The 16,827-nt window shown below is 35.9% G+C and overlaps 1 protein-coding gene across 3 annotated transcripts in view; it reads left to right on the forward strand.

Annotated features, from left to right (window-relative positions):
* The first annotated feature begins 1,047 nt into the window (after positions 1 to 1,047).
* The window catches only part of LOC113514000 (sodium-independent sulfate anion transporter-like), a 30,113-nt gene continuing 14,333 nt past the window's right edge, over positions 1,048 to 16,827 (forward strand). For 2 of the 3 annotated variants that reach the window (XM_052894154.1, XM_052894147.1), the window contains exons 1-4: positions 1,048 to 1,270; positions 11,879 to 12,013; positions 14,280 to 14,350; positions 16,532 to 16,724. In XM_052894154.1, the coding sequence (XP_052750114.1) occupies positions 1,237 to 1,270; positions 11,879 to 12,013; positions 14,280 to 14,350; positions 16,532 to 16,724 (433 nt within the window). In that variant the 5' untranslated portion in view covers positions 1,048 to 1,236. Of the gene's footprint in view, positions 1,271 to 9,898; positions 10,133 to 11,878; positions 12,014 to 14,279; positions 14,351 to 16,531; positions 16,725 to 16,827 lie in introns of those variants that run through there. The other variant, XM_052894151.1, reaches the window with a different exon arrangement.

Here is a 16,827-nt window from a genome sequence, read left to right on the forward strand (position 1 = left end):
CCAAGCACATTTTTGCGCTTGGCGCCTTTTGATTGATTGATTTCTTAATCAAGAACAATAATACCCAATGTTGATAATATATAATTTAAATCAATAATGTAATATTTAAATAGTTTTGTCAATGGCTCAAAACCTGCTCAAAGAAGAAGTATAATGTTTTAGGGTTCATGTGTGTGAAATAGCAATCGAATTTAGAAATGGTTTCTTTTTGAAGTTGCTTGAAAAATCAATATGGCGACTATATAGTGTCCTTGATAGCGCTATTTTTGATAGTTCTATTTTCTGCTCTAATTTTTAAATTATTAAAACTTATTTTACTTGAAATATTTGCAACAAGATTTTAAATTAAACTCGATCATTCAAGATGACATATTGTTGACTTTTTTGGCGTTGTCAGTATCAATTCAAGTTGTGCTTTCATCCAATAGATCAGCATTCTACATTTATACGAGTACATATATATTTGTAAGCGCCATTCTTTGGTTTTAATAGCTTACAGCCCTGTCTTGTCATACTTAAAGCTTATATATATATATATATATATATATATATATATATATATATATATATATATATATATATATATATATATATATATATATATATATATATATATAATATAGTATCTAAGTTAAAGTACTTAAAAATAAATGAGCAGTCAATCTTTTTTAAATGTACAGTTAGTACAATATTAGGAAGAAGCTCTGAACGACTCTGAATGGATGCAGATGAATTATGTCAGTACAGTACTTTAAAAATAAATAGTAAGTTTTTCATATACAGAAGATATGTTTTTGTATTAATTTGAAAATTATGAGTTAGAAATGAAAACTGAATTTATGTATACTGTTTAACTGGGTATTGATAAATTGTATAAAAAATATAATAATAGTCAAACTTTATATAGTGTTATTCAAGTAAAAAGGTCTATATTATTACCATAGCATATATTAAAGGTTTTGCATGTAGCATGTGTATCACGGTCTTTAGATATAAAGTGACATTTCTGAAATGTCAGAAATGACATTCACAATGTAGACAATTTCAAACTGTTAAGTCTACAGAGTTCAATTTGGTTCATATGTTTGATAACTTTCATAGTTTTTATTAGTAAACAAAAACAAAATATTAATTGCTTTAGCAACGGCTTTTACGGCATAGTTAGTTAGTTGCTTAGATAAGTTAATCAAATGGAAAATATATTTTACAATACGTAAATTTTATGCATAGTTCGTTATGGATTTGGATGATCCCAGAAGACCACTATTAGGTATGTGTTAAGTAATTTTTTTAACCCTATTTACATAATTTAATGACACCCACTTATATTTCAAACTGATATAATGAATTAAAGATATTTGGTGTTAATTAGTTTTAAATAAGGAACACAAGTGTTTAGAAAAATAATCAATTGTAACAAGTATCAACTCAACTATAGGTGGCAAAGCTGTTTGCAGTTTTGCATTAGTCTAATAAAATGTAATTGATATATAAAAGAATACTGATTAAGAAGTATATTTTGTATAAATAAATTAGGTTTATTTTTTCTATGTAACTTTTTTTGTTGTGTGATTTCAACTTTAAAAAAATAAAAATAAATCCTGTTGGATACTGAATCAAAACAGTATTTACCATTTGTAAATGTTCAGTCCAATAAAAATATACTCTCAGAAAAAGAGATTATATAACACAAATCCTATTATCATTTATGTAACTCATAAATGAAACACATGCGGGGTATCATGGGCAACATAGTATACATAATGGATTTTATCTATGGTACTGTTCATGTCTACAGGCAATGGTTACCACTTTCCATTAGGTGAGCCATCAACCTATTTGTCATTTATTTATTTATTCATTAGTACAAATATGTGTATATGGTGGACTCAATGCTAAAAGCATTAAGTCATTCTATGTTGTATAAAAAATAAATAAACCTAGAATTTTAACCTCCTTTTTTTACAATTATTAAAAATTATTGTATTGTAATTACTGTAAACTTTTATCTGAAATTATCACTATTGTGTGATTTTGAAATAATATTTAGTATTTGAGTTGTATAAAGTAAAAATTTTGAATTTTTTTACCTTAAAAAATTCTACATCAGGCTGTGTGTGTGCTGTGTGTCCTAATATGATTAAGGGGGGGGGGAAAGGGATTGTTAGCAATAGAGACTAAAAATCCCATTGCTAGCAATATACCTAACCAGGTCGAGCTCCATGCAGTTCCCCCTGGTAACTATCATGATTAATTCCTGATAGGCTAACTGGCCTGTTTTCATTCTCATCTATCACCCTTCACTGGTGCTCCGCCAGCGTATCCTGTTAGCGCAGGCAGAGTTACCAATCCATTTTCATCAAAAAAAAAAATATGATTAAGGGGGGGAAAGGGATTGTTAGTAATAGGAATTAGCAACCCTATTACTAGCAATATACCCTATTAGGTCGATCTCCGTGCAGTTCCTCCTGGAAACCATTGTGATTGATTCATTGGTAAATTTGTCACGATGGGCTAACTGACCTGCTTCATCTTCACTTATCATCCCTCACTGGTGCCCCGCTAGAGTATACCAATAGCGCAGGCGGGGTTACCATTCCATTATACATTAAAATAAATACAATTAAAGGCTACACAATCAATTACAGATAAGCTTTAAATATAGAATTGATTTTAATAATTAGGAATTAACTGATACTATGGAATTATATTTTAGAATTAAATCACATTCAGAGACTTATTTATTTTATTTATTTGTTTATTTATTTTATTTACTTGTTTATTTATTTTATTTATTTGTTTATTTATTTTATTTACTTGCTTATTTATTTTATTTATTTGTTTATTTATTTTATTTGACAAAAACACAAAGTTACAAATACAAATACACTCACAAATCACACTTGTGCCTATTAATGACATATTAGAGCTATGACAGCAGGGTTGGATTATCCATTAGGCAGTGTAGGTAACTAGGGGCTCCATCTGTTAGGGGTTCAGTGCACCAAGGCAGTTTCTTTAAAAGAAAATTACTATTGAAGATTAATATTGTTTTTCTTTTTATGTATTATATTGTCATATTACAATATATTTTGTAAGGTATTTAAAATTATTATATGTGGAATATTACTGTAGTAGTTTTTTTATGTGTTAGACATGTTTTCTTTTAATGAATGATAATGAAATGGTAATCCCACCATCCTAACCTGCTATTGCTAGCAATCGGGCCATTATTAACAATCCCTTCTCCTCCCTGGTATTCGAAGTTGCATTTACATTATAATGTATCAATACCTTATTACTGGGGGAAAGTGATTGTTAGCAATGGAGTTTTGACAGCCCTATTGCTAGCAATATTAGGTCGACCTCCACGTGGTTCCCCCTGGAAACCATCATGAACAATTCTTGTTGAATTCATCACGATGGGCTAACTGATCTGCTTTATCCTCATCTATCATCCTTCACTGGTGCCCCGCCGGTGTATACCGACAGCGCGGGTGGGGTTACCATTCCTCTATCATCCATTAAAAAAATACTTTATTACTGTAATTGATGCAATATCGGTGCATTTTTACCGACCAATCGACCTTGCTTGGTGAGTGGTAAGCGATATGCGTAACAACGCACACGTGTATACAAGAGTACCGGTAGTGTTTCGGAATGTTCGGCCTGATGCACTGTGGACAGATCACACAGTGCGATACGCCGCCATGCGATTTCGCCTTTATCGAAGTGTCTCATCAGGTTTGTTTCTTTATTTAATATTAGCTTTCATTTATTTAAACTTTAATGCACAGTGACATTATGTACATATGGTGGATTTAACACCGAACGGTTTTACTCTACCAGTCACCCACTGGACAAACCGAGAAATAAGTAGACGATGCGTTATTGCATGGAGAAAATATAGAAAGTAATACTTAATATATCGATATAGGGGGAAAAGGGATTGTTAGTGATGGAGACTGAGAATCCCATTGCTAGCAATATACCCAACCAGGTCGACCTCCTCGCGGTTCTCCCTGGAAACTATCATGGTTAATTCCTGATGAATTCATCATGATGGGCTAACTGGTTTGTTTTCATTCTCATCTATCACCCTTCACTGGTGCTCCGCCAGCGTATTCCGTTAGCGCAGGCGGGGTTACCATACCATTTTCACCCATAAAAAAAAATATATTGATATATGTTATAAACATATAATTAGACTAATATAAATATACACGTAATATATCAAATAAATACATAAATATTACTATAACAAACAATTAACTATATTAGAAGAGCGAATGAAACAATTTATAACTCAGAGTAACCAGCAAGATTAAAAGCAAAGTGAGAAAAAAAATATCTACCTTAATTCATATGCCCAGGATATGTCCACTGCAGAATATAAGCTTTTCCCATAAAAGGAGTTTTGCCAGTAGTTGTCACGCTTGGCAGGCGGGTTGGCGAACGCAGTTAGACTTTTAGAGATGTTTTAAGAGGGACGCTGCTGTCCGACCCTCCTTTAGACGCTTACGACATCCACGGGAAAGGAAAGGGTGGCCCATTCTATGCCGGAACACACGATGTCTATCTATATTTGTTGTGTTTTGTGTACTGTAGCTGTAAGTAATGCAAATAAATTATCTATTTATCTATATGTATGTGTTTCACCAGAGAGAGACTTTGTACAAAAGTCGATTGCTTGGGTACCTCTGTCCCATTTTGTGAAGGGTGTGGGTACAGAGGAATAACACCTGAGTCCTCAGGAATGGCAACGCATGGGGGGTATCATGGGCGAAACAGTATACTCTGTTATGTCCATGGTACTGCTCATGTCTATAGGCGACGGTTACCACTTTCCATCAGGTGGGCCGTCAGCTTGTTTGCCATTCTAAGTTGCATAAAGAAAAAGAAACGCTAGTTATGTCTATTTGTAACAGATAAAAGTAACGCGTGGTATGTTTCGTTTGAGTTTTAATACATTTATAATATTTGCATTAATAAAGACAACACTAAGTAATAAAGAGGTTTTAATTCTTTATAAAAATGTTTCTAGACGCTTCCATAATTAAAGATTGTGTTCCACAAAAAAAAAACTTGTTATTTTAGTCTAGAAATCTATAGTACGGGGCCGATTTTGGTAAGATTTCTATGGGACTAATGTGTAAGTATATTAACTTTCAGATAAAAGAATGTTTCAAATCAAATTCAGAACTGACATAACTACGTCAGTTGTAATAGGGGTAATAAATATTAAAAAAATAATAGAACCGAATTGAGAACTTGCTTTTTTTGAAGTCGGTTGAAAAGGAGGTTGTTCTTGATTCGACTGATTTTTTTCGTGTGTATGTTAAACGATATCCTCGTAAATTTGGATCCGATTTTTTTTTGCAATTATGGGGTTCGTCTTTTGGCAATTTATATATTTTATTTATATATTTAAATTTGGCCGTATGGTTCCGTCATAGGATAAGCCACCCCTTCCTTTACTGTAGATGTCGTAAGAGACAATGGAACAAGACAACTAAGGGAAGGCGAGGGATGGGCAGCAGCGTCCATCTTTAAACATCTCTAAGGCCTTTTACCAGAGGGAGACTTTGTACAAAAGTCGATTGCTTGGGTACCTCTGTCCCATTCGTGTTCCTACCGTGAAGCAGTTGTGTTTGCATAGGTGTGTTTCGGTTTGAAGGGTGGGATATGGCGTGAATTTACAGGGTGCAGAGGAATAACACCTGAGTCCTTAGGAATGGCAACGCAAGGAGGGTATCATGGGCGAAACAGTACACTCTGTTATGCCCATGGTACTGCTCATGTCTATAGGCGACGGTTACCACTTTCCATCAGGTGGGGCGTCAGCTTATTTGCCATTCTAAGTTGTATAAAAAAAAAGCTCAGTTAGCCAATTGTGATGAATGACACCTAGAATTCAGTACAATGGTTTCCAAGGGGTCCACATAGAGGTTGACCTGACAGGGTAAATTGCTGGCAATGAGACTGTTAGTTCGCATCACTTACAACCCCTACATCCCCCTCCAACTTCACATTTTTTGATAGGTGAAAATGGAATAGTAACATAACCCTACCTGCGCTAACGGTATTTGCTGGCGGGGCACCAGTGAAGGGTGATAGATGAGAATGAAAACAGGCCAGTTAGCCCATCATGATGAATTCATCAGGAATTAACCATGATAGTTTCCAGGGGCAACCGCATGGAGGTCAACCTGGTAATATACCTAATATTGCTAGCTCTTTTTTGATTCTTAGTCTTCATTACTAACAATCCCTTTCCCCCCCAACTTCACATTAGGTGGTCCCTGTTAACTATGCCGTTTGCTTATCGTAAACTAGCTACTAGTACTTCGACTTAATTACACATATCCTTAGCGGTTACCGGTTTTAGTAGTCGTTTTGAGTCCACCACACACAGTAGTAGCTTTGCGATAGATATAACTTTCTGACAGATGGCGCCAGGATCGTCGTCTGTCGTCTATAACGTTGGATTTTATTAGGTACTAGCTGTGTCCCGCGGCGATACCCGCGTGAATCTGTATATAAAATATTAGTTAAAATATGATATATAACCTACCTTCGTAAAGTTTTAGCCAATGCAAATGATCGGTTATTTTATAGGATTTTATATGTGATTATTTAGATAAAACAAACATTCAATGTTAAGTGGAACAAACCGCAATGCATTAGTGAAAACCGCATTGAAATCGGTTAAGCCGTTTCTGTGATTAGCGTGCACAAATGTACAGACAAACAGGCTAAAATTCTAAAAATCATTGTTTTGTTGTTTCTATTGCGTTCATAAAGCCCCCCTATAATAGTTTCCCTTTTATATTGTTCATGTACCGACAGCGACCAGTTACGATTTTATTTATTATTGATTATTGTATAACTGTAGGTTTTTTATGACTTCGTAACGGAAATATTTTTGAAGTGAAAACTTCTTTATGGACTTTGGACACTTTTGGGATGGGGAAAAAAGCACGCTCAGATACTTATGTATCTGAGCGTGCTTTTTTCTTTTTTTATAAATACCATATATTTACCAACTTTCTTGAACATTTTTAACAAATTTTAGAATATTTCTTATTTCACTTCTGACGTGCAGTCCTACGACTGACTGTGTTTTTTTATGCAACTTAAACTAGCAAACAAACTGACCGTCCTTATGGAAAGCGGTATTAGTCGTTTATAGAGAAACAGATATGTTATTATGATGAAATTATTTTAATGTTTTGTTTAATAAGTTTTTATATTTGCACGCCTACAGTGTGGCAGAATAAGATTGGACTATTTTTTCTTGTAAAGTAACACCTATAAAAGTGTACCTTATTCCAGCAAATAAATGATTTCAATTTTAATTTCAGCAGCATGGATATTAGTGAATGTACTGTGACATCCATGGTGAGGATTATAGTGTTATGCCTCCATGTTTTGTAATTTCGATGTCTCACTTTGAAGAAGTAACACGAGTTGATGACTTTTATAAAAAAAGTGGTTATTTGCGTATAATTTATCGGTTGTTACATTTAAAATATTTCGGTTAATAAAATATTAATCGAATCTAACTGATTGGTTCAAAGTGTGACCTTGGTTGTTGATATTTTTAACTTTATCTTCTATGCATGCAATAAAATCGTAACTAGGCCAGTAGTATACGTGACATATTCTTTGAACTATAGATACTTATTAGTATTATTGCTGAAATAAAATTCAAAATAATTTGTTACAAGTACATGATACTCTGGTGACTTGTAATACAAGGTTTTCGAAAACCTACTGCAGGCATCAGTCTCCCACAAAACTGTTCTCACATATTTAATTGTACCTCAAACTGTTACTTTATACTACTTTTTGTGAAGAGAAAAATAAACCATTCATTAATTTATTAATTAATGTATTAATTCATTTATTAATTTAATAATTAAGGTATTAATTAATTCATTAATTTATTCATTTATCTATTAATTTATTTATCCAGTCATTCATTTTGCTTCACAAAGTAACCGATTTCAGTCTAGGTAAAACACAGCGACGATTTTTCCTAATTTCAAGTAGGTAGATTTCACATTGCAGTAAGTAGTGTCTTGCATAGCAAAAACAAAAGGCAGATTTTGTAATATGTAAATTTTATAATATAATAGCAATAATTTGTTTTTCTTTCTAGTAAATAAATACAATATATATATATATATAATTTAATGATAAACTTTATAGTTGCTTTACTGATAAATGTTTTTACCGTCTTGAAGACTATTTTAATGTACAATTTTAAGGACAAGATATTAATTTGCTATTAAAATTTGCACGCCACACTGTGGAATACACAGATTCTGGTTTTATTATTAAATACTTGTAATATAGATAGATAGATAAATAGATAGATTATTTCTGGTAATAAAGATTTATTACCAGAAATAATATTAAAAAAAATCATCAATAAAAAGTAAAAAAATATATTTTTGCTGGTATTAGTATACCTGTATTCAACTATAACAAACGAACATACTCATTTTCATAATTATAATATTAGTGAAGATAGGATCACTATTTAAATATAGGTTTTATAAACGACTTTATTAAAAGTAATTTAAGATATGTTTGAAAAAAAAAATCAATTGTGGTAAAACAAATTATATTAATTTCAAAAGTAAATTATTGAATCGATTATGATAAAGTATGTGCTTCTATATAAAAAGAAAGAAATTTCCAAATCGATTTAGAATTGACGGAGTTATGATGTATGCGATGCCATTCCTGAGGACTGGCATCGCATGGGGAGTATCACGGGCGAAACAGTATACTCTGTTATGTCCATGGTACTACTCATGTTTATAATTTTTTTTATAAGTTGTATAAAAAAAAATACGACCGAATTGTGGACCTTCTTCATTATGGAGGAGATTCTTAATTATTACTTTAAAATATCTGTTATTGGGCTAATACGTTATATATTGCACATTATATGTATTATTTATAATAAAATGTTTACAATCGATTATCGGACTAGCTTTTCCTCGGCCCATATGTATAGTGTTTTTTTTTTTTACAACATAGGGGGCAAACAGCATGCGGCTCACCTGATGGTAAGTGACTACCGCCGCCCATGATCACCCACAACACCAACAGCATTGCAGGTGTGCTGCCGATGAGTATACTTTATTTGCATTTTACAATATAGGAAATAAGCAAGACAACTCACAAACACAACGATACACAATAAAAAAGGGCAATAAACAATGCTTTTTTATTGCCCTTTTTTGGCAATTAGACAATTTTTTAATTAATATAATATGCAGGTGTGCAGATTGCTTATTTATTACCAATATTTTGGAAATATTTACTAATAAAAGTCTTAGAGATTTTGCCTCACTCTGCGTGTTTTACCGCTTGTACAATGGATTGTGCTCAGAGGAATTGTTCAATATGATGCCCACGGCCACTTTCTACTATCGTACGGCTCGCCATCGACAGGGAGTTTATCCTCATGTCCTACAGCCTCAATGGTTGCGTACAGTGCGGTTTCAGAGATGTTTCCTCCCACGAACACTCAGGTTGTGGAATGAGCTCCCTGCCGAGGTTTTCCCAAGAGCCTACAGCATGGGGTCTTCAAGGGGGGGGGGGGGTAAGAAGGTTTCTTCTGGGTTCGCAACGCGCGCGTAATACCTCTGGTATTGCAGGTGTTCATAGGCTACGGTAAGTAGGCCGTATGCTTGTTTGCCACCTCAGGGGTATAAAAAAAATAATAAAAGTTTTTTATTAACGGTCTCAAACTTTTGACCGGCAGTGTATATGTATAAATATTGTGACTACAATATATAGACATTGCTATATGTAAACTATCCTTATTTTATAGCTTCGCTTTAAGTACATCACCGTCTTACCTTGATGTAACTAACGCCAAATTAGTTTGTTCACAGCCGTAGAACGACCTATACTCACACGCCTTTATGAAATCTTTATAAACAATTTATTTCATACATCAATGAAGGATATTCGAATTTCGACCTAATGTTCGTTATAATAAAAGTGATATTGGAAATGTAGTGATACTGAATTTTCATAGTGTTTGCTACCAATGATTTAGTGATTGAATTGAAAATGAGTGCGATTATTTACAATACTGATGTAACAGGTATTAATGAAATATAGTTATTTGTTTGGAAATGTTTGGACTTAATTATGGATTATTAAAAAATAATAAATAACAGTTAATAAGTACTGCGTTTGCGATTTACTAAAGGTTCACTTAAAATTATCCCCCCCTCCGGCGGGGGAGGGAGTACTATTGTCTTTTGAATAACGGTTTGTAGTGATTGAGTTAATTTTTTTACATTCGTTACCTCATATCTTCGTCAGTTGTAAACCGATTTGGAAAATTTATTTTTTTACTTACAGATTAGTCCCATAAGAATTTTACCAAAATCTGTTAAGTAGTTTATTTTTTACATCAAAATATCTGGTTTTGCCACAATTAAAGTCTGTTTTTTTAGAACGCAATGTTTAGTTGTCCATATTCAGTAGTTATTAACAGTATTATTAAAGATACTTTACTCAATATACTATTACAAATTATACTTTGTACAAAAGTCGATCTTGGGCACCTCTGTCCCATTCGTGTTTCAACCGTGAAGCAGTTGCATGGCTGTGTTTCGGTTTGAAGGGTGGGATATGGCGTGAATTTACAGGGTACAAAGAAATAATACTTGAGTCCTCAGGAATGGCAACGCTTGGGGGTATCATGGGCGAAACAGTATACTCTGTTATGTCCACGGTACTGCTCATGTCTATAGGCGACGGTTACCACTTTCTATCAGGTGCGCCGTTAGCTTGTTTGCCATTCTAAGTTGAATAAAAAAAAAACTATATATATATAATTTCTCAAAATCCTTATTTATTTTGATTTTATTAATGTGTTGCTTCGTATCGTCTTAACAGCTTAACCAGGGGGAAAGGGATTGTTAGTAATGGAGACTGAGAATCCCATTGCTAGCAATATACCCAACCTGGTTGACCTCTTCGCGGTTCCCCCTGGAAATTATCATGGTAAATTGCTGATGAATTCATCATGATGGGCTAACTAGCCTGTTTTCATTCTCATCTATCACCCTTCACTGATGCTCTGCCAGCGTATCCCGTTAGCGCAGATAGGGTTACCATACCATTTCCATTACTAACAATCCCTTTCCCCCCTGTCTAAAAGGCCTTTTTCAAATGATGATAATGGAATGGTAACCCCGCTAGCGCTAACGGTATACACTGACGGTGTTCCGGTGTCGGATGATAGGTGAGATGAAAGGGCAGGCCAGTTAGCCCATCGTGATGAATACACCTGGAATTCAGCACGATGGTTTCGACGACCTGACAGGTATATTGCTAGCAATGGGACTGGTAGTCCGTATTACTAACAATCCCCCCCGCCCCCTGTCTAGAGGGTCAGATCTAAATTATATCGAGCATACGTCAAAATGATGGATGGTAATGTCCATTTGATGTCATATTCAATCAGCTTACTAGTGTTTTCATTTTACAAACAAGTATTTTAAAAGCATTAATAAAGAAAGAAAGAAAGAAACTTTATTCTACAAAAATATGCGACTACAACCACACAAGTTGTTGTTGTATCAGCTGTTAACACTGCTGAACACAGCTTCCCCTTAAGGGGGTTTTGCCAGTAGTTGCCACGTTTGGCAGACGGGTTGGCAACCGCTGTTTGGTTTCTAGTTGTTTTAAGCGGGACGCTGCTGCTCATCCCTCCATCATAAGTTTCCTAAGTCGCCTTTTACGATACCCATGGGAAAAGAATGGGTGGCTTCATTCTATGTTGGGTCCTAGAAGTATAAAGAAGTAGTATTAAGAAGTATTTTTGTCTTATTATCAGGTCACGTGCCCCAAAGTCGAGCCAGGCGGTTAGCGAACAAGTTGTGCAGTTTAGAATCGTGGCGGCGGAGAGTGCCCATTACAATATGGCTGCCCAACTACAAATTGGACTATTTACTCCGAGATTTTATAGCGGGTAAGTTGCCGATCTTAGCTGTCGTTAAAAGAACTCATCAGTCTGTCATAGATCTAAGAAACTGGATAGAATTTCTCAGAAGGTGATTCGGAAACACCATGCCATTTAGTGAGCTAACGATTAAACTAGAGGAGGAAGTTGCTAAGGAAACTTTATTCATAGGTATAATTAACAAATACATAATGATGGGGAGGGGAGAAGGGATGGTTAGTAATGTGGACTATAAGTCCTATTGGGTTATCCTGTCCGGTTAAACCTGACCCTGATTCTGCTACTGGGAACGGCTTATCCAGAGCCAGGGGGACTACAGATATCTTAAACCGCGGGATATCGTTAGGGTAACACATAGAATCTATGAAATGATGGTATAAGGCAGGGAGAAGCATAAAAGATCCCTATGGGTCGACGTGCAACGGCTTAGCTGACCCCATATGCGAAAAATAGGATAAAAATCCTGACTTTGACCTTCGGTTCCCCCTGGGAACAATCGTGCTAAATTTCATGTGTATTCATCACAATAAGCTAAGAGGTGAGCGTAAAAGGTCTGACTTAGGTTACAGTGTCTTAGATTATATAGATAGAGCATCGAGCCTCAAAAACGGGTCAACTTTTCGTCAGCTAATTGTCAAATTAGCTGACTCCTTTTTTTTATCAGTGTTCTATATACTTACGCACATGATGTATTTTGACGTATCTATATTTAATTATTTAATAAATAAAATGAGTTTTTACCCATTAAAAAGATGCAAAAATTATAATACAAAATAAATATAGAAGTTATAAAAGAAACACTCGTAATTATTTATCAAGCAGAATTGTATGAAAAAGTTGACCCGCTTTTTTCGAAACATATTTATGGAGACACTTTATGTATATAATCTAAGATGTTTGTATATAATAATATGTTACCATGCGGACAATGTCGCGGGTAGGGGGGAAAGGGATTGTTAGTAATGGAGATTGAGAATCCCATTGCTAGCAATATACCCAGCCAGGTCGACCTCCTCGTGGCTCCCCCTGGAAACTATCATGGTTAATTCCTGATGAATTCATCATGATGGGCTAACTGGCCTGTTTTCATTCTCATCGATCACTCTTCACTGGTGCTCCGCCAGCGTATCCCGTTAGCGCAGGCGGAGTTACCATTCCATTATCACCCATCGAAAAAAAACGTCGCGGGTAAAAACTAGTACTTACAAAATTTTATGTAATACTATTTAACATATCCAGTGAAAATTTTAACTTATTTATTTGACGATAAATGGAACTTCTTTCAACACAGTTACAGTGTGTCAGAAATGATTGATTATGTTAAACTGATTCGAAGTGATTGAAAAAAGGTTAAATGCATGCTCGTGTCGGTAATTCGAAATAAATTAAGGTCAGTAACATATGGAAAAATTAAGGAATCCTATAAATAACTGCGTTGACACGTGGATTGAATAATAAATAGTAAGGAACGGTTATTTATATAACCTATGCACTATCTCTAACCCGCGGCTTCGTCTGCGTTACCGGGATATATTGAGTTGTTGGGATGTATAATAATGTATATAAATATATACTGTATGTGATTCTCCATCTAAAATACGTCTTGTATGTTTAATTTTGCGATTAATTGAACGGGGTACGGTACTGGATGGCTCCAGTAATGACAGTAAAGATGTGGTAGGATGGCTCCTGCCACATTAATATTTTTTTTTAATGGATGATAATGGAATGGTAACCCCACCCGCGCTATCGGTATACACCGGCGGGGCACTAGTGAAGTATGATAGGTGAGGATGAAGTAGGTGAGGATGAAGTAGGTCAGTTAGTCCATCGTGACGAATTCAACAAGAATTGTTCACGATGGATTTCAGGGGGAACCACGTGGAGGTCGACCTAATAAGGCATATTGCTAGCAATGGGGCTGTCAAACTCCATTACTAACAATCCCTTTTCCCCCGCCACATTACTATTGTCAAAGAAGTTGACGGCCCACCTGATGGAAAATTGTAAGCGTCGCTTATAGACAAGAACAGTTTGAACGCTACCATGGCATAACGGAGTATACTGTGTCGCCCGATGATATCCTTCATGCTTTGGCATTGCTGAGGACTACGTTATGTCTCTGTATCCTGTAACTTCGCTGTCATATCTCCCTTCCAAACTGACACACAGCCTACTGCTTTACAGCAAAAACACGAATGGGACAGAGCTATCTAAGCAGATGACTTGTACAAAGTCTCCTTCTGGTTTAATAGTATTAAATATGTGATTTCAGGAATAACAGTTGGTTTGACATCTATACCGCAAGGTATTGCGTACGCGCTCGTCGCCGGTCTACCGCCACAAGTGAGTATTTCATCACCACTACCACCACCATCATCATTATCAGCCCACGGCAGTCCACTGCTGGACACACTCATCTCCCATATTTAGAACAAACCAAATTGTTTATAATTACTCCTCTCCATCCAAAGGTTGCCTGGAAGAGATCGCTCTTAGCGATAAGATCGCCCATTGTTTTCTCATTGTGATTATTTCTTGTAATTGTTTATATTTATAATAAGTTTACTATTGTAATCTTTTGGAGGAAACTAAAGAGTATCTATCTATGTATCCAATCGATCCATTTTTTTTTATGGGTGATAATGTTATGGTAACCCCACCCGCGCTATCGGTATACACCGGCGGGGCACCAGTGAAAGATGATAGGTGAGGATGAAGTAGGTCAGTTAGCTCATCGTGACGAATTCAACAAGAATTGTTCACGATGGTTTCCAGGGGGACCACGTGGAGGTCGACCTGATAGGGCATATTGCTAGCAATGCTAGCAATGCTATCAAACTCCATTGCTAACAACCCGTTTCCCCCCAATCGATCCATTTGCTACTAAACGTGATATCTTGTTTTCAAACGTGCCACCTATCTGGCTTTATCTCAATGCAAATACAGATGGCTTAAAATGGTTTAGTAATAGTGTGTTATTAATTAAACAATAGGCAGCTTGGTGTCGTTCAATAATGAATATGATAAAAATTATCGACGTAATAAAAGTTTATCACATGTTTATGCTGTCTATTACCGCAAACAGGTACGACAATGCGTCGATTGTCACGCTTTTCTGCGACTCATTGTATTTTTTAAGAGCATTCGTAACCTTAAATTTTCGTTAATTCGTTTAATTCGTTACATTAGTTTCATCCCAACCATCTGGACGAGTGGCGTTCCTCCACCGTGCGTTTTTCAAGGCACTTTCTTCCACGCACAACCACTCTTTGGAATCAACTTCCAGCAACAGTATTTCCGAACCGATACGACAACATAACCTTCAAGAAAAGAGCATATTCCTTTTTAAAAGGCCGGCAGCACACCTGCAATGCTGTTAGTGTTGTGGGTGATCGTGGGCGGCGGTAGTCACTTACCATCAAGTGAGCTGCATGCTCGTTTGCCCCTTGTGTTGTAAAAGACCTTTATAAAAATTACGGCCCGCTCCCCCTCCCCTTAAATACGCTTATGTTTAGGAGGTATTAGTAGCTAAGATGCTAACAAGGAATTCCATAGAAGGAATGATAAAATAAAAACTAAATCATATGGTTGCCTCCTTTCTTATGAAAACCATGTGGCGTATCTTGATGAATTTGACTTCTACGGACCAGTCAAAAGGCAGATGTGTTTATATATGTCTATCCTCCTCTAACGCATTGGCAATGTCATAAATACAACGAGCAACACACTGTGTGAATTGTGCATTCCATCTATTCTATTTCGAAATCTTTGATTAGTAGTTAACCGTTGACATATAGGCCGTATAACCCTACCAAATTCAGATACAACCTGCTTGCATACTTTCTACATAAACTGTGTCGAATATATAATTTCTCTTCTCTCTTTTCATTTAAGAGTTTCCTCTTGTCTGTGCAACTAATTCATGCATCTTCCTCCAGCCAGCTCTATCCCAGGCCATATCCTTGACCTCCCTGTACGACATGACACCTAGTGTAGTGAAGTAAAATTTGTTATTGACAAATAATTGACATATCAATATGGACAAAAATTTTACATACACAGTTTCTATACACTAGCCTGCTATGAATTGAGAAAAATAGCAACTAATAGTGTATCTTTCGTCCTCTTTTTACTGATTATATTTTTACAAAAGTCGATTGCTTGGGTACCTCTGTCCCATTCGTGTTTCTACCGTGAAGCAGTCGTGTTTGCATGGCCGTGTTTCGGTTTGAAGAGTGGGATATGACGTGAATTTACAGGGTACAGAGGAATAACACCTGAGTCCTCAGGAATGGCAACGCATTGGGGGTATCATGGGTGAAACAGAATACTCTGTTATGTCCATGGTACTGCTCATGTCTATAGGCGACGGTTACCACTTTCCATCAGGTGGGCCATCGGCTTGTTTGCCATTCTGAGTTGTATAAAAAAAGTCTATGGGGGAAGACTATGTCCAGCAGTGGACAGTTACCGGCTGATATGGCATTGAAGATCGGGATTATAAACTGTACCTCTTTGTTCCAGGTGGGTCTCTACTCCAGCATATTCCCCGGGGTCGTGTACTCAATATTTGGCAGCTGTAAGGATGTGACCGTTGGCCCCACAGCGATACTATCCGCATTGCTCGCCAAATATGTAGCCAAGAGTGTTGATTTTGCGTATCTAGCTGCATTCCTCTCTGGATGCATTATCTTGTTGCTGGGAGTCCTACAACTTGGTAAGTTGGTGATCTTGGTCTTGGTTGTATTATACTCTGATGGTTGCAGGTTCGATTCCCGTAGAATACAAACCATTCCTTCTATCCCTCTCTTCTTACGAGC

The sequence above is a fragment of the Galleria mellonella genome, unplaced genomic scaffold (genome assembly GCF_026898425.1).
Source record: "Galleria mellonella isolate WM207_F2 unplaced genomic scaffold, CSIRO_AGI_GalMel_v1 utg116, whole genome shotgun sequence".
NCBI lineage: Eukaryota > Metazoa > Arthropoda > Insecta > Lepidoptera > Pyralidae > Galleria > Galleria mellonella.